Source organism: Rhinopithecus roxellana, chromosome 7 (assembly GCF_007565055.1).
Source record: "Rhinopithecus roxellana isolate Shanxi Qingling chromosome 7, ASM756505v1, whole genome shotgun sequence".
Classification (NCBI taxonomy): Eukaryota; Metazoa; Chordata; class Mammalia; order Primates; family Cercopithecidae; genus Rhinopithecus; species Rhinopithecus roxellana.
This window is the reverse complement of record NC_044555.1, coordinates 46437226-46455321: the sequence shown is the minus strand read 5'-3', so window position 1 is coordinate 46455321 and position 18096 is coordinate 46437226. Positions and strand designations below refer to the sequence as shown.

The 18096-nt window shown below is 37.8% G+C and overlaps 1 protein-coding gene and 1 non-coding gene across 3 annotated transcripts in view; both read right to left on the bottom strand.

Annotated features, from left to right (window-relative positions):
• Positions 1 to 2978: 2978 nt before the first annotated feature.
• On the bottom strand, positions 2979 to 3112 carry LOC115898958. Its single transcript, XR_004058593.1, has one exon. It is a non-coding gene; the product is annotated as a U4 spliceosomal RNA (small nuclear RNA).
• Positions 3113 to 7107: 3995 nt separating this feature from the next.
• The window catches only part of ABCB7 (ATP binding cassette subfamily B member 7), a 122807-nt gene continuing 111818 nt past the window's right edge, over positions 7108 to 18096 (bottom strand). The window contains exon 16 of one of the 2 annotated variants that reach the window (XM_030933925.1): positions 7108 to 7413. In XM_030933925.1, coding sequence (XP_030789785.1) covers positions 7198 to 7413 — 216 coding nt within the window. In that variant the 3' untranslated portion in view covers positions 7108 to 7197. The remainder of the gene's footprint in view (positions 7414 to 18096) is intronic. The other variant, XM_030933926.1, reaches the window with a different exon arrangement.

The window sequence follows — 18096 nt, the reverse complement described above, 5'->3', positions numbered from 1 at the left end:
AGTACTATGCTGACTACCTGGGTGACAAATTCACTTGTACTCCAAACCTTAGCAGCACACAATATACCTTTGTAATAAACCTCCACATGTACCCAGATTCTAAAATAAATGTGGAAAAAAAGTATATTTTTAAAAGTAACTTTCTTAGTGATTGTTCTAGGGATTACAATATACATTGTAACTTATGAGAATTTACTTCATATTTTTACTGATTAGTTGCAGTGAAATACAGAAATTTTACTACTATATAGCTTCTTTCCATCCCAGTTTTGTGCTATTGTTATTCATATTATGTCTATATATGTTACAAAACAACAATACATTATTATCATCTTTATAGGACCTTATGTCTTTTTAAAAAGCTAAGAGAACGACACATATATATGCAGAGTTTGTGATATTAGCCTTCTTAGATACCATTTCTGGCTGTCGTCATTCGTGCCTGTGGATTCAAGATATCACCTGGTATCATTCCTTACATAGGCTTTGTTTCCATTCGCAATAAAAGAATAATATACACATTGTTTTATGCAGTTGCTTCATAAGTTAGTTAAGAGAAGAAAGGAAAAGAAACATGCAATTATACTGTCTTTTTAAAGTACTCACGTGATTGCCATTACTGGTGCTTCCTATTTTCTTTCACGTGGATTTGAATCACTATCTGGTGTCACTTGCTTTTTGACTGAAAAATTACCTTTGTATTTCTTATAATGCAAGTCACTACTATTGAGTTTTCCTTTTGCTTGTCTGGGAACATCTTATTTCACCTTCATTTCTGAATGAGTTTTGCTAAATATAATATTCTCAGTTGGGTGGTTTTGTTTAATTTCAGCAATTTGAACATGTCATCATGTCTTCTGGCCTTCAGTGTTCCTGATGAAACTTCACTTGTTAACCATATTGGGGTTTCTTTGTAGGTGATGAGCTATTTTTCTCTTACTGCTTTCGAAATTTTCTCATTTTTGCTCTCACTTGATGTGTCTCTTAGTTTACCCTACTTGACATTTGTTGAGCTCCTTTGATGCGTAATGTTTTGCATCAAATTTAAGTGTTCTTGTGAGTTTTAGTTTTTAGTCCCACTCTCTCCTCCTGGTACTGTGCATATGTTGGTACATATTTCTCTTGTTATTTTTCCCCATTCTTTTTTCTCTGTTTTCAGACTGCATAATCTCTATTGATCTTCCTTCAAGTTCAGATTTTTTTCTGCCAGCTCAAATATAGTACTGAACTCTTGTGAATTTACTTCAGTTATTGTACTTTTCAATTCCAGAATTTCCATTTGTAGACACACACACACACACACACACTTCTCTTTGTTGACAAATCTTTTGTCTGCTACAAGTCATCTGGGCCACTTCTAAGGCAGTATTTATCACCTGCTTTCCCCCCGTGTATGGGTTGCACTTTCCTGTTTCTTTCCATGTCTTTTAATTTTTCGTTGTAAATTAGACATTTTAGATAGTACCTTACAGCAATCTTGGATATTGATCCTCCTTTCCTGGGGGATTTTAGTTGTTTATTTCCTCCACAGTGTGCAGCCTGATGTTAGCTCTATTTTTTAGTTCAGCTATTAATACCTAGGGGTTGCCCCCAGGTTAGCACAAGGCACTTATTAGCCAATAGGATTTTTACTCTTTACGACTGGATGTGTGCATGTTTGGAGGCTGTTATAAATAGTTCAGGAAATTTATTTTCATCCATGTACATCAGGGACTAGAAGCTTGGAGGATCCCTCTGTGATCATCCTAAGAAGGCACAGCCTTCAACATACACACAGTCTTTCAGATTGCCAGGGATGAGTATAATTTTATTTTTAATCCTTGTTCCTGGGAGTCACTTCTGGGTCAAAGTAGCTTATTGCAGTGTTTGGTCAAAGGTTGTTTTCAAACTCCTTGTGCCAGTAAAGACTGCACCTTGTGTTGATGGGTCTGCATGTATTGGAATGCTTTCAAGTTTGTCCCATGTTCTGCTCTGATTGTTGTGAGTGGGTGCAGCCCAGCACATGCACACAGACTTTTCAACCCCCATAGTTGACTGCACTGTCAGGACGGCTCTTCTTGGCTTTCTCTTTCATGTTTCTATTAAACTTCTGGCTGCTTTGCATGTGCAACCTTCCCTTAATTGATCTCCACCAAGATCTCCATCCACTGTTTTTGACAACATCTTTAGGGATGAAGTTCTTCATGCTCTGTTCCAAATGAAGTCAGTTTCCACAGGCAGAGCTATGGAATTGTCTTTATTGCACGCCTTTCCCCATGGGCAGAACCTCTGCACCACTGAACGAAGCTGAGGGTGGGGCTCATTTTTCCTGAAATCAAATCATTTTACTCACGGGTGATGGGGTGGGGTGGAAGTCCCCAGTATTTGCCAGTTTCCTTCTTTGGGTGATACCTCCAATGTTATGAGCAAGCTGGGATAGAGAAAATCAGGGCCCCCTTATTCTCAGTCTTTGCATAGAATAGAATTTCTACTCTAAGGGGGTGGGGGTAGGGCTGGGTGGCAGAAGGCATCTCTAGTCCTTTTGGCTTTGTCTGCTGGCATAGAGTTTCTGCAACACAGGTTTAAGCGTGTTTGTATGGGGTTGAGGGGTGGGATAAGAAATGTAAACAGTTGGCCCTGACAGGGTGAAACTCTAGCCCCAGAATGGGAGCTGGGAGAAGAGTGAGCCCCACCTACCCCCATCATCTTCACCATACACGCCCTGAATGGAGATCCAGGGTAGAACACTCAGGTAACACTTGGATGGGGGTGGGGGACATATGGAACAGGTTGTTCCTCAAAGACCACAAACTCTTGCTGTTGTTAATAAGATTCAACAGATTTTCTTGAATGGATGTTTCTCTATTTCCCGTAGGCCCTTAAGACAATTTTCAGAAATTTTAAATGATTGCTTTTTAAAAAACAATTTTACCAGTAAAAATGTTGTTTTGCTGGGGAGAGGGTCTATTGAGCTCCTACTTTGCCATTATGGAAGTCCTACTCTCCAATTTATTTCACCAATGCCAACTATATTTCAAGTCATAATGGCCGGGTATTAGGAAAAATTTTCAATTAGCAATAACTGTGCCTCGGATATACCTCATTGGTTATGACACCGCCACTGTGCAAAGCTTCCAATTTATTTTAAAACGTAACTTGAGTGGAAATATGGTGTAGTAGAAGGAAGAACAGACTAGGTGTCAGGAGCCAGGGTTTTCATCCCAACTTGGCCTCCGTTTCTTCATTTGTAGAGTGAGGGGATTGTATTAAATGACCTCTAAACTCCTTCTAACTTTAAAATCTCATGATTTTATGAAACTGAAACTACTGTAGCTGTGTAAGAACAGGAAGTATGGAAACAATCCACTGACCTTTTTTTAAACAAAAAATGCTCCAACCTGTTTTTAATTAGAACATGCATTTCATTTCCAACTCTACCTAGTTAATAAAATTGCTAGTTTATCACACGATTTGCAGTCAAGACATTTCTATACCCAAAAGTTTACTTCCTAATCATCAGAACTGATTGGTATGACAGCTTAATGTTAACTGAAAGCACACTATAATTTGCTGCCATTTTACCCACATTATGAGCTTCACAATTACTTTCTCTTAGAAACAATTCCAAGTTTTTACCTTCTGCGTAAGGCTGTAAGGTCATACCCTCAGAGTGTCTCTTAATTATCTGTATTTATTCTCAGTATGTGAATGACAAAATATCAGTTTTCCCTGGACACTGCAGAGAAGAGTTGCTTCAATGGGATACCCATTTCTAGTCACAAATATAATGTTTATTTAGTAATGTTTATCTACACAGATTGCTATAAACAATAACAGTGAGGTAAAGGGCCTCTCTGAGTTATTTTGTCTTAACTAACCAGTTTTAACCTATTTGATTTGGTATTGTCATTTACTATACAATTTACATTAAAAATCTATATATTCAAAGGGATTTGTTTACAATTTAAGAAAACTGCAATTGCAAACATATTTAAATGCTTTCAACTATTAATCCATGACAGACTGTCTAGTAATAAAGATACAAGGTAAGAGAATTGTGAATATACACTGGCAAAAGTTGCTACTCAGTGACACATTCAGCAAGTAGGAAGGATAAGAGCAAGATGGCAGTATGGACAAAGAGATCCAGAAATAAGAAATCATACAATCTTTAAATATCTTGCCTTTAAAGCAAAAAAAAATTTTTTAAAACAGCCATCTTCACAAACTACTTTGTCACCATCTAAAGGAATGACACAATATTTATCTTAAGGTTTGTAAAAGGTGCAAATCTCTGTAGAGGAAAAACAAACGCATATCTTAAGCTTGTTCAAGTCCAAATGCTAAGGTCTCTTTCTGATTTGCAAAAGTGACCCTCAGACTTTAGCTGTTAAAAATTTCCAAATGAGGCCATCTGCTCACCAAGATATTTCTATGTTAAGAACCTTCAGTAAGGCATCTGGCCCAGTTTTTATAATCCCAAATTACCTTGGTTTCAACTTAATTTTTGTAAACTGGAAGTCCCTTAGGAAGAAAGTAAAATTTTCAATCTTTAAAATAAAGAGATATAAAAAATAAAACCTTATCATCTTGCTACATTTTCAAATTACATATTCTAAAACTGTACCTTATTCATCCCAATATATTAAAAAACATTATGTTGCAACACTGATTTAGAAATTTATACACTTTATCCTTTTGTGTGAGTACATAATATTATAATGTAAAATTAGTACACTATAATTAAATGCCCTTTTTCTTGGCATTTCCTCTGAATGAATCATCGCAGGAAGCTTTTCTTTCATCTTCATTTGTCTATTATTTCCCTGTATAGAACCACCTTAATATGAAGTGGTTAAAAGAAATGCCTTTAAGACTTAGTTATGGACCCTACAATAACTGTTTTTCAAGTAATTTAAGATTTTGTTAGTTGAAAATAATGGTTAATGACCACAATGGACTAGGGACCACTTGCAATCATATGAAAACAAAATAGCTTCATATCTCTTAGTGGGAAAATTATCCACACCTTGGAAACATTCCTAAACTTCTTGGACTACAGTTTTCCCATATCACAAAATAACTTACTTTGAACACTATTCACACCTCAAAATGAATTATTACTGACGGTTACTTCAATATTATGTGTTTGTTTATGCGGTTAAGCAAAATCTTTTCCATCAGCATCACTGGAAATGTATAGAGGGAATTAACAGAGAAGCAACATTTATATTGAGACTTTAACCACATTTCCAGTAATGCAACGGATTCATTAAAAGTGCTCCCCACTGCCAGAAGAGCAGTAACAACTATGGTTTCAGAGTAAGAAATGTTGAAAAGGAAACAAAAAAAAAAAAAAAAAAAAAAACAAACCGAATCCATTTTTCAGTTGATTATGCATCTCAGTATTAACTCTAGCTTTAAAAACAAGATCTTGCATCACTTACTCTGGTAGCAAAGACTATGAAATACTGGTTTCATGTTACTTATCAAATTACCTTTATATAACAAGAGTGGGCACCTAAGTTAGATAAGATCAGCTATCCACCCACCAATGTCAACAATACTAATCTCTCCCATATCAAATTATCATGAAAATTTTCTTAAAACTATAAACCAATAAAGTAAGTATATTAGGACCTTTTCTGAGAAATAAAACCTTATTACATAGTTATATGGCCATTCATGAGGTGCATATGTTTTCGAATTGAATGATTACTACCAAACAAATGAAAGCAAGTTCATACTGGAAAAGGGAAGAACTTTCTAAGTGAATGCATACCAGTATTTTATTAATTCTAGCAGGTAAAACTTGATTATGTTGTTTGGGCTCTTCCTTGTTATGTCAGGCTTAAAGAAACTAAATTACTGAAAAGTAAGGGAAGATCTTGTAATAAAGAAATTCTTAAGTGTCAACACAGATTAGAGTCTTGATCATCTAAAGAGTATAATATGTAATACTCTATTTACCTAAATGTTAATATTTTTTAAATGGACACTGATTTATACACGTGTGAGCATGTGTATGCATGCACGACATCCCATTTACTTGTTTCTTAGTAAACTTCGAATAGAAAAAGCAGCACATTTAAGATGGCAATAGGAAAGTAAATGTACTTTCTAAGCTTTTCAGATTACTCCCAGTATAGCGACTTTCAAATTACATAGGAATTTGTAAATCTTTAAAGAAAACCATGTAGTTTGGTCCAAAACAGAAACAATGCCTCATTTTTTGTGGAAGAATAAAATTCTAATCACTAGATGATAGTTATGGTGCTGCTTAATGATGAAGAATATTCTACACAGCAAAATGAGAATGAAGGTTTTTTTCCTTCAAAAAGTACATATATGCAAATACTTCAAAAATTCTAAGTATAGGCTGGGCATGGTGGCTCATGCCTGTAATCCCAGCACTTTGGGAGGCCAAGGTGGGTGGATCATGTGAGGTCAGAAGTTTAAGAGCAGCCTGGCCAACATGGCAAAACCCTGTCTCTACTAAAAATAGAAAACTTAGCCAGGTGTGGTGGCACGTGCCTCTAATTCCAGCTACTTGGGAGGCTGAGGCATGATAATTGCTTGAACCCAGGAGATAGAGGTTGCAGAGAGCTGAGATGTGCCACTGAACTCCAGCCCGGGTGACAGAGTCAGAATCTGTCTAAAAACAAAAAAAAAGTAAGTAACCTATCGAGTAAGACATTGAACTATAAACGCATGTCTATTTCTGATACATTCTAATTTTAAAAGTTTATAAATTCATTTTCACATCAATTTCAATTGGAGGGAGGAGGGAGAAGAAACAACAAACTTACACTATCCTCTTTTTCTTTCATTTTAAGAAACAGACACTTTCCCTCTAAATTGTCAGCATAAAGGAGGTTTTAAAAACTACAAAAATTGGGAAACCAATCTGATTCATCTGGCTATAGATATCAAATGAATGTCAGGCTTCAAGAGGGTAATGTGGTAATATCAAACAGGTAGCAAAAATTATGCATTGAGCACAACCAGGACAGTGACAAGAAAATAATTTGGGGATAATTACAGATGCCACATTAAATAGATTGTGAAAGATATAAAACTCAAATCCCCTTTTAAATAAATCTTATCTAAAAGAAGGATTATAGAAAATGGGAATGTATGATTTTTTTAATAAAACAATTCTGCTTCAGTGCAAATATGTAGTCCAAAACAACAAAAAAAGAAAATGTCTTATGTGACTTAGCACGAACAGTTTCCACAGCCTTTCACACTATTGACAATTTCTTCTTGTAGTTTCTTTCTTTCCTCCTCTTTGGATATATTTTCTTTCTTTGCTTCCCATTTGGGGTTATGATGGTTCTGCACACGGCTGCTCTGTGTATGCCACATTTCTGAATAGATACTATGAGGGTTAGCAAGCAAACCATGGTGGGTACCACGTTCGGCTACCTTACCCTAAAAAGCAAACACATGAGAAACACGGAGAAAGGTCATTTAACTAGTATAATAACTGAAAATACCAAATATTTTCTAACTAAGGATTTTGAAGGATTTGCATTCATTAAAATACTTCTCCCAATTCCTCATACACAGTACAAGTGAAAAAAAATTTAGGTAGGAATGCTTTCCTTCCTGTTGAGCTATCCAGTGCCAGGGAACAAACGAAAGGCTATAAAATTTCTAATACCATAAACACCATTTTACTTGAAGGAAATAAAATTGTAATGTTTCATTTGTCATTTTGAAGGGAAGGTTAAAATGTAAAAAGGTAATATTTTCCGTAATCAGCAAATATTCAAATAAAAAGCACTGCTATTTACACAGGCACTTAAAAGATTTAACAATAATATCCTTAAATACTTACGTGTACTTTGAAATAAAAAAGATTTCATAAAATAAAAAAGATTTAATGAAAATGAAAAGTTTACTTCTTCCAGTAGCTGTTTTTGTTAACAATGGTTATTAAACTTAACACTGCAAAGATGTGGTGGTATAGATTCCAAACTCTGATCTATAATTAATTTGTTTCTTGATAGCTATGGTTAACCATGCTGAGAGACAAAAGGAATTCTGTCACTTTTACTGGTATTCCTGGTAACAGGACTTTTACAATAAACCCTTAAGTAAAATAACTGAAATTTGTCTGCGCCTACTTTTAAGTATTTACATGTAAGGTTATACTGCTATTTCTTGATTTATTCATTTCTGGCATTATCTACTAACTTCCTATTATGGAATACGGAGATTCAACACTCATACTATCCCACATTCCCACCACTCCATCATTTACTCTAATAACATCAGTTACATCACAAATTTTAATTCAGTGTTTACCTTATTACGACTATGTAAGTATTCCCTGCTTAGCTAAGTAGGTACTAGGATTACATATACATTTTCTTATACAGTCTTTTAATCCTGCTAGACTTAGTAACTTCCTTGTTTCTTTTTCATTTGCTTAGTTTTCTATGTCACTATTGGAAATCTCTCCAAAGTTTATTACAGAATTACGAAACCCTTTTCAACAGTATTTTTCTCATAATCAACTACATTAGGTAATCTATTAGTTTATTTCCCCCCACCACCCAGAGATATTTCCTTCAGAGCTTTTAGGTTGTTTTCTACATCCTCAATTCTGAAGTTGTATGATAATGTGCCCTGATATAGCTTTATTTTTCCTTTCCATTCATTGTGGTGGGTACTCAGGCCCTTTCAATCTAGAAACTCTTGCTCTGAAGTTCTAGACACTTTTTTGGTATTACTTTCTATGGCAAAAACCACAATAACTTTTGCACCAACCTATTATTTGACAATTTCCTCCCCTGTTTCTGGCTTCTCTAGAACTACCACTAGTCAGATGTTGGAGTTTTTAGACAAATTCTCTTGTTTTCTGATTTTTTCTCTATATTCTCTCTCTTTTGGAGATTTTCTCGACTTTATTTCAGCAAAGACATGTCTCATTTCTAAAATGTTGTTCTCAGGTCATTCCTTTATTTATTTACCAAACCCATTTTAAAATTTTGAAATATTTCAAGAGTGATACAATGAACAACTTTATATGCTTCTCCTAGTTTGGCAACCGTTATTTTTTCTTACATTTGCTTTCTCCACCTCACCTTCTCTCTATATATACATTATTTTTTTGCTACACCATCTAAGAATGAGCTGCAGACATCATTACATTTCACCCCTAAATATTTCATTAGCATGTATCTCCTAAAAATAAAGACATTCTCCTACATGACTTAAATACAACTATATCACACTCAGGAAATTTGACAATGGCCGGCCATGGTGGCTCGTGCCTGTAATCCCAGTTCTTTGGGAGGCTGAGACGAGAGGATTGCTTGAGCCCAGGAGTTTGAGACCAGCCTGGGCAACATGATGAGACACCTGCCCCCGCCCATCTCTACCAAAAATACAAAAAACAAAAAACCCAACAAAAAAAACTGAACAATGATATGATATTCTTATTTAACATACAGTCCATATTCAAACTTCATCGATTGTACCAATAATGTCCTTTATACTTTTTTCCATCTTGGATCCAATCAGGATCAACGCATTGAATTTATAACAGTTTTGTTCTAGTCTGTGTGTGTGTGATGTTGATATTTCTAAAATGTCCAGTCCTGTTTTTAAAAGACAGCCCTTCAATTTGTATTTGTCTAGTTGTTTCTGATTATTAGATCCAGGCTAAACTTTTGTTTTTTTGAGATGGGATCTTGCTATATTGCCCAGGCTGGTCTTGAACTTCTGGGCTCAGGTAATCCTCCCACCTCTGCGTCCCAAAGTGCTGTTATTACCCACATGAGCCACCACGCCCAGCCCAGGTTAAACATTTTGGGCAGAAAGAAAAGATAATATATCTTCAGTGCATTACATCAGGAAGTACATGAGTTCAATTTTGCTCCATTACTGATATTAGGTTTGATCATTTGGTTAAGGTGACATCTACCAGTTTCTCTATTTCTCTATTTTCAAGGTATTTTTTCTCTAATTAGTAAGTAATCTATGGTAATTTCAAACTGTGCAAATATTCTAGCCTCAATAGCTTTACACCACATGGTTTCAGCAACGAGTGAGGACCCTTACCTGAATCAATTATTACAATGGTGGCTGTAAAATGTGATTTTCTAAATTTGTAATTCTTTTTACACTTCATGTGTTAGTTGGCTTTCTTCCTAAAGGGGAACTGTCCCTTTCCCCTTGATAATTTTTGTTTTAGTAGTATCATCATGGATGCATAGATGTTTTTTATTCAATGTATTATAATTAATTAGTGTCATTATTCTTTTTATGCCCCAATTGGATAGTGGGAGCTCATTCAAAATGGTTCCTGTGTCCTCATGACTTGTGTTCATTAGTTTCCCTGACCCAGATCAGGAATCAACTACTTCTCCAAAAAGTGTTGGTTCCTTTTAGTGAGGAACAGTATTTAGTGCGCAAGATCTGGTTGCCAAGTATACTCATTACTACTGGGTTTTCACCGCTTCTAGGCCTCTTCAGTGAATAGAGTTAGGACATTTTTTTAAAATCATAAATTCAGACTGATAATTCTATTCTAATATATCGCAAGGTTCTCCTCTTCTTTGCCAATTCCACAGTTGTATCTTTCTTCTCCCAAGAGATCTGTTTCCCAACATCAATGTATTTACTCATAAGCTCAATCTTACACTATACACAAAAATAGTCTCAAAATGGTTACCCCCACACTACTACCAACAATACACTAAGTTAGAATTTCCTTTGGGTTATTTTTGTCTTTAAAATATATTCCACGAAGGGTATATAATCAAAGTAATATGTTCAAAAGTTACTTGGCTTAATTTATTTTTCTTCTGGGTGGTTATGTTAGCAATTTTATATGCAATTAGTTTTACTTCTTTCTGTTTGTATTTAATTTTTATTTTTACCCTTGTTGATTTAATTTTATTTTTGAAGGTATAAAACTACTAAGCATGGTTCAAAAGTAAAATATTAAAACTTCATTCTCTTTTCTGTATCTAACCCTTTGTACCCGCATCCCACAGGCAGCCAATTGCTTTAGTTTCTAGTTTACCCTTTGAGTTTTTTTGCAAAAATAAGCAGATATACATATATTCTTTTTTTTCCCTATCTTCTTTGCAAAAGGTAGCATGCTATATTCTCTTTTGTATGTACTTTTTTTTCCCACTTACCAATATATCCTACAGATCAGGCCATATAAGTTTCCTTTACTTTTTTGTTGTTGTTGTTTTTAATTTTTGGAGACAGAGTCTCGCTATGTTGTCCAGGCTGGTCTCCACCTCCTGGGCTCAAGTCATCCTCTCACCTCAGCCTCCCAAGTAGCTGGGATTACAGGTTACTTTTTTTCTTCTGTCCTTATTTTAGAAATACTGTATTTTCCATGATCTCTGAGCATATTAAGAAAGTCTACATTTTCCACTGAGTTCCTTATTTTCTGTTTTGGAGGTCTATCCACTGACATTTTTTTTTTATTTTTTTATTTTTATTATACTTTAAGTTCTAGGGTACATGTGCATAACGTGCAGGTTTGTTACATATGTATACTTATGCCATGTTGGTGTGCTGCACCCATCAACTCGTCAGCACCCATCAATTCATCATTTATATCTTGTATAACTCCCCAATGCAAGCCCTCCCTCCTCCCCCCTCCCCCCTCCCCATGATAGGCCCCAGTGCGTGATGTTCCCCTTCCCAAGTCCAAGTGATCTCATTGTTCAGTTCCCACCTATGAGTGAGAACATGCGGTGTTTGGTTTTCTGTTCTTGTGATAGTTTGCTAAGAATGATGGTTTCCAGCTGCATCCACGTCCCTACAAAGGACGCAAACTCATCCTTTTTTATGGCTGCATAGTATTCCATGGTGTATATGTGCCACATTTTCTTAATCCAGTCTGTCACAGATGGACATTTGGGTTGATTCCAAGTCTTTGCTATTGTGAATAGTGCCGCAATAAACATACGTGTACATGTGTCTTTGTAGTAGACTAATTTATAATCCTTTGGGTATATACCCAGTAGTGGGATGGCTGGGTCATAAGGTACATCTAGTTCTAGATCCTTGAGGAATTGCCATACTGTTTTCCATAATGGTTGAACTAGTTTACAATCCCACCAACAGTGTAAAAGTGTTCCTATTTCTCCACATCCTCTCCAACACCTGTTGTTTCCTGACTTCTTAATGATTGCCATTCTAACTGGTGTGAGATGGTATCTCATTGTGGTTTTGATTTGCATTTCTCTGATGGCGAGTGATGATGAGCATTTTTTCATGTGTCTGTTGGCTGTATGAATATCTTCTTTTGAGAAATGTCTGTTCATATCCTTTCCCCACTTTTTGATGGGGCTGTTTGTTTTTTTCTCGTATATTTGTTTGAGTTCTTTGCAGATTCTGGATATTAGCCCTTTGTAAGATGAGTAGGTTGCAAAAATTTTCTCCCATTCTGTAGGTTGCCTGTTCACTCTGATGGTAGTTTCTTTTGCTGTGCAAAAGCTCTTTAGTTTAATGAGATCCCATTTGTCAATTTTTGCTTTTGCTGCCGTTGCTTTTGGTGTTTTAGACATGAAGTCCTTGCCCATGCCTATGTCCTGAATGGTACTACCTAGATTTTCTTCTAGGGTTTTTATGGTATTAGGTCTAACATTTAAGTCTCTAATCCATCTTGAATTAATCTTCGTATAAGGGGTAAGGAAAGGATCCAGTTTCAGCTTTCTACTTATGGCTAGCCAATTTTCCCAGCACCATTTATTAAATAGGGAATCCTTTCCCCATTTCTTGTTTCTCTCAGGTTTGTCAAAGATCAGATGGCTGTAGATGTGTGGTATTATTTCTGAGGACTCTGTTCTGTTCCATTGATCTATATCTCTGTTTTGGTACCAGTACCATGCTGTTTTGGTGACTGTATCCTTGTAGTATAGTTTGAAGTCAGGTAGCGTGACGCCTCCAGCTTTGTCCTTTTGACTTAGGATTGTCTTGCCAATGCGGGCCCTTTTTTGGTTCCATATGAACTTTAAAGCAGTTTTTTCCAATTCTGTGAAGAAACTCATTGGTAGCTTGATGGGGATGGCATTGAATCTATAAATAACCTTGGGGAGTATGGCCATTTTCACGATATTGATTCTTCCTATCCATGAGCATGGTATGTTCTTCCATTTGTTTGTGTCCTCTTTTATTTCACTGAGCAGTGGTTTGTAGTTCTCCTTGAAGAGGTCCTTTACATCCCTTGTAAGCTGGATTCCTAGGTATTTTATTCTCTTTGAAGCAATTGTGAATGGAAGTTCATTCCTGATTTGGCTCTCTGCTTGTCTGTTACTGGTGTATAAGAATGCTTGTGATTTTTGCACATTAATTTTGTATCCTGAGACTTTGCTGACGTTGCCTATCAGCTTTAGGAGATTTTGGGCTGAGACGATGGGGTTTTCTAAATATACAATCATGTCATCTGCAAACAGGGACAATTTGACTTCTTCCTTTCCTAACTGAATACCCTTGATTTCTTTCTCTTGCCTGATTGCCCTAGCCAGAACTTCCAACACTATGTTGAATAGGAGTGGTGAGAGAGGGCATCCCTGTCTTGTGCCAGTTTTCAAAGGGATTTTTTCCAGTTTTTGCCCATTCAGTATGATATTAGCTGTGGGTTTGTCATAAATAGCTCTTATTATTTTGAGGTACGTTCCATCAATACCGAATTTATTGAGCGTTTTTAGCATGAAGGGCTGTTGAATTTTGTCAAAAGCCTTTTCTGCATCTATTGAGACAATCATGTGGTTCTTGTCTTTGGTTCTGTTTATATGCTGGATTACGTTTATTGATTTGCGAATGTTGAACCAGCCTTGCATCCCAGGGATGAAGCCCACTTGATCATGGTGGATAAGCTTTTTGATGTGCTGCTGAATCCGGTTTGCCAGTATTTTATTGAGAATTTTTGCATCAATGTTCATCAGGGATATTGGTCTAAAATTCTCTTTTTTTGATGTGTCTCTGCCAGGCTTTGGTATCAGGATGATGTTGGCCTCATAAAATGAGTTAGGGAGGATTCCCTCTTTTTCTATTGATTGGAATAGTTTCAGAAGGAATGGTACCAGCTCCTCCTTGTACCTCTGGTAGAATTCAGCTGTGAATCCATCTGGTCCTGGACTTTTTTTGGTGGGTAGGCTATTAATTGTTGCCTCAATTTCAGAGCCTGCTATTGGTCTATTCAGGGATTCAACTTCTTCCTGGTTTAGCCTTGGGAGAGTGTAAGTGTCCAGGAATTTATCCATTTCTTCTAGATTTTCTAGTTGATTTGCGTAGAGGCGTTTATAGTATTCTCTGATGGTAGTTTGTATTTCTGTGGGGTCAGTGGTGATATCCCCTTTATCATTTTTTATTGCATCTATTTGATTCCTCTCTCTTTTCTTCTTTATTAGCCTTGCTAGCGGTCTGTCAATTTTGTTGATCTTTTCAAAAAACCAACTCCTGGATTCATTGATTTTTTGGAGGGTTTTTTGTGTCTCTATCTCCTTCAGTTCTGCTCTGATCTTAGTTATTTCTTGCCTTCTGCTAGCTTTTGAATGTGTTTGCTCTTGCCTCTCTAGTTCTTTTAATTGTGATGTTAGAGTGTCAATTTTAGATCTTTCCTGCTTTCTCTTGTGGGCATTTAGTGCCATAAATTTCCCTCTACACACTGCTTTAAATGTGTCCCAGAGATTCTGGTATGTTGTATCTTTGTTCTCATTGGTTTCAAAGAACATCTTTATTTCCGCTTTCATTTCGTTATGTACCCAGTAGTCATTCAGGAGCAGGTTGTTCAGTTTCCATGTAGTTGAGCGGTTTTGATTGAGTTTCTTAGTCCTGAGTTCTAGTTTGATTGCACTGTGGTCTGACAGACAGTTTGTTATAATTTCTGTTCTTTTACATTTGCTGAGGAGTGCTTTACTTCCAATTATGTGGTCAATTTTGGAATAAGTGCGATGTGGTGCTGAGAAGAATGTATATTCTGTTGATTTGGGGTGGAGAGTTCTATAGATGTCTATTAGGTCCGCTTGGTGCAGAGATGAGTTCAATTCCTGGATATCCTTGTTAACTTTCTGTCTCGTTGATCTGTCTAATGTTGACAGCGGAGTGTTGAAGTCTCCCATTATTATTGTATGGGAGTCTAAGTCTCTTTGTAAGTCTCTAAGGACTTGCTTTATGAATCTGGGTGCTCCTGTATTGGGTGCATATATATTTAGGAGAGTTAGCTCTTCCTGTTGAATTGATCCCTTTACCATTATGTAATGGCCTTCTTTGTCTCTTTTGATCTTTGATGGTTTAAAGTCTGTTTTATCAGAGACAAGGATTGCAACCCCTGCTTTTTTTTGTTCTCCATTTGCTTGGTAGATCTTCCTCCATCCCTTTATTTTGAGCCTATGTATGTCTCTGCATGTGAGATGGGTCTCCTGAATACAGCAGACTGATGGGTCTTGACTCTTTATCCAGTTTGCCAGTCTGTGTCTTTTAATTGGAGCATTTAGTCCATTAACATTTAAGGTTAATATTGTTATGTGTGAACTTGATCCTGCCATTATGATATTAACTGGTTATTTTGCTCGTTAGTTGATGCAGTTTCTTCCTAGCGTCGATGGTCTTTACATTTTGGCATGTTTTTGTGATGGCTGGTACCGGTTGTTCCTTTCCATGTTTAGGGCTTCCTTCAGGGTCTCTTGTAAGGCAGGCCTGGTGGTGACAAAATCTCTAAGCATTTGCTTATCTGTAAAGGATTTTATTTCTCCTTCACTTATGAAACTTAGTTTGGCTGGATATGAAATTCTGGGTTTAAAATTCTTTTCTTTAGGAACGTTGAATATTGGCCCCCACTCTCTTCTGGCTTGTAGAGTTTCTGCCGAGAGATCTGCTGTTAGTCTGATGGGCTTCCCTTTGTGGGTTACCCGACCTTTCTCTCTGGCTGCCCTTAAGATTTTTTCCTTCATTTCAACTTTGGTGAATCTGGCAATTATGTGTCTTGGAGTTGCTCTTCTGGAGGAGTATCTTTGTGGCGTTCTCTGTATTTCCTGAATTTGAATGTTGTCCTGCCCTACTAGGTTGGGGAAGTTCTCCTGGATGATATCCTGAAGAGTGTTTTCCAACTTGGTTCCATTTTCCCCCTCACTTTCAGGCACCCCAATCAGACGTAGATTTGGTCTTTTTACGTAATCCCATACTTCTTGCAGGCTTTGCTCATTTCTTTTTCTTCTTTTTTCTTTTGGTTTCTCTTCTCGCTTCATTTCATTCATTTGATCTTCAATCGCTGATACTCTTTCTTCCAGTTGATCGAGTCGGTTACTGAAGCTTGTGCATTTGTCACGTATTTCTCGTGTCATGGTTTTCATCTCTGTCATTTCGTTTATGATCTTCTCTGCATTAATTAGTCTAGCTGTCAATTCTTCCACTCTTTTTTCAAGATTTTTAGTTTCTTTGCGCTGGGTACGTAATTCCTCCTTTAGCTCTGATAAGTTTGATGGACTGAAGCCTTCTTCTCTCCTCTCGTCCAAGTCATTCTCTGACCAGCTTTGATCCGTTGCTGGCGATGGGCTGCGCTCCTTCGCAGGGGGAGATGCGCTCTTATTTTTTGAATTTCCAGGTTTTCTGCCCTGCTTTTTCCCCATCTTTGTGGTTTTATCTGTCTCTGGTCTTTGATGGTGGTGACGTACTGATGGGGTTTTGGTATAGGTGTCCTTCCTGTTTGATAGTTTTCCTTCTGACAGTCAGAAGGACTGTCTGTTGGTCTGTTGGAGATTGCTTGAGGTCCACTTCAGACCCTGTTTGCCTGGGTATCAGCAGCAGAGGTTGCCGAAAATAGAATATTGCTGAACAGCGAGTGTACCTGTCTGATTCTTCCTTTGGAAGTTTCCTCTCAGGGGTGTACTCCACCCTGTGAGGTGTGGGGTGTCAGACTGCCCCTAGTGGGGGATTTCTCCCAGCTAGGCTACTCAGGGGTCAGAGACACACCTGAGCAGGCACTCTGTCCGTTCTCAGATCTCAACCTACGCGTTGGGAGATCCACGGCTCTCCCCAAAGCTGTCAGACAGAGTCGTTCGCGTCTGCACCGGCTCCTGCTACTTCCCCTGTTGGTCTTCAGCTGTGCGCTGTCCCCAGAGGTGGAGACTACAGAGACAGGCAGGCTTCCTTGAGCTGCTGTGAGCTCCACCCAGTTCGAGCTTCCCAGCGGCTTTGTTTACCTACTTAAGCCTCAGTAATGGCGGGAGCCCCTCCCCCAGCCTCGCTGCTGCCTTGCGGATAGATAGGGGCAGACTGCTGTGTTAGCAGTGAGGGAGGCTTCGTGGGCGTGGGACCCTCCCGGCCAGGATTGGGATATATTCTCCTGGTGTGCCTGTATGCTTACAGCGCAGTATTGGGGTGGGAGTTACCCGATTTTCCAGGTGTTGTGTGTCTCAGTTCCCCTGGCTAGGAAAACGGATCCCCTTCCCCCTTGCGCTTCCAGGTGAGGCGATGCCTCGCCCTGCTTCAGCTCTCGCTGGTCAGGCTGCAGCAGCTGACCAGCACCGATTGTCTGGCACTCCCTAGTGAGATGACCCCAGTACCTCAGTTGAAAATGCAGAAATCACCGGTCTTCTGTGTCGCTCGCGCTGGGAGTTGGAGACTGGAGCTGTTCCTATTCGGCCATCTTGCTCCGCCCTCCTCCACTGACATTTAAGAATAGAGCATTGAAAGGCTGACTGGAAGCTCTGTGTGCATTAAGATGCCTTCTAAACCAGTGGACTTCATGGTAGGATGATTATATAGATATCTGGACATTTTGTTGGGGTTCCCAAATACAAGTATCTTTCTTTTTTTCCTGGGGCTGCTTTTGCTTCTCCAGAGAAGAATCCTCCAATTATTTGCTGATGAGGAAAGGAGTAGTGATGGTAAAATAAACAACTGGTTGGCAAAGTTCTTGGAGCCAGTGGCACAAGAGGGCCTGTGGTCCTATCCTTTGGTATGTTTTGATTTTCAGTTAATCTCTCCCTTCATTGTTAATGTACCTGGTGGTCTGCTTGTGTCCAAAGCCAGTAATTTCCTGATGAGTAAATCTCCAGACTCGTGCTAAGCAACTTTATTTCTTATGCAGTCTTACACTTAATTGTTACTTTCAACCTCATGCTTATTGCCACC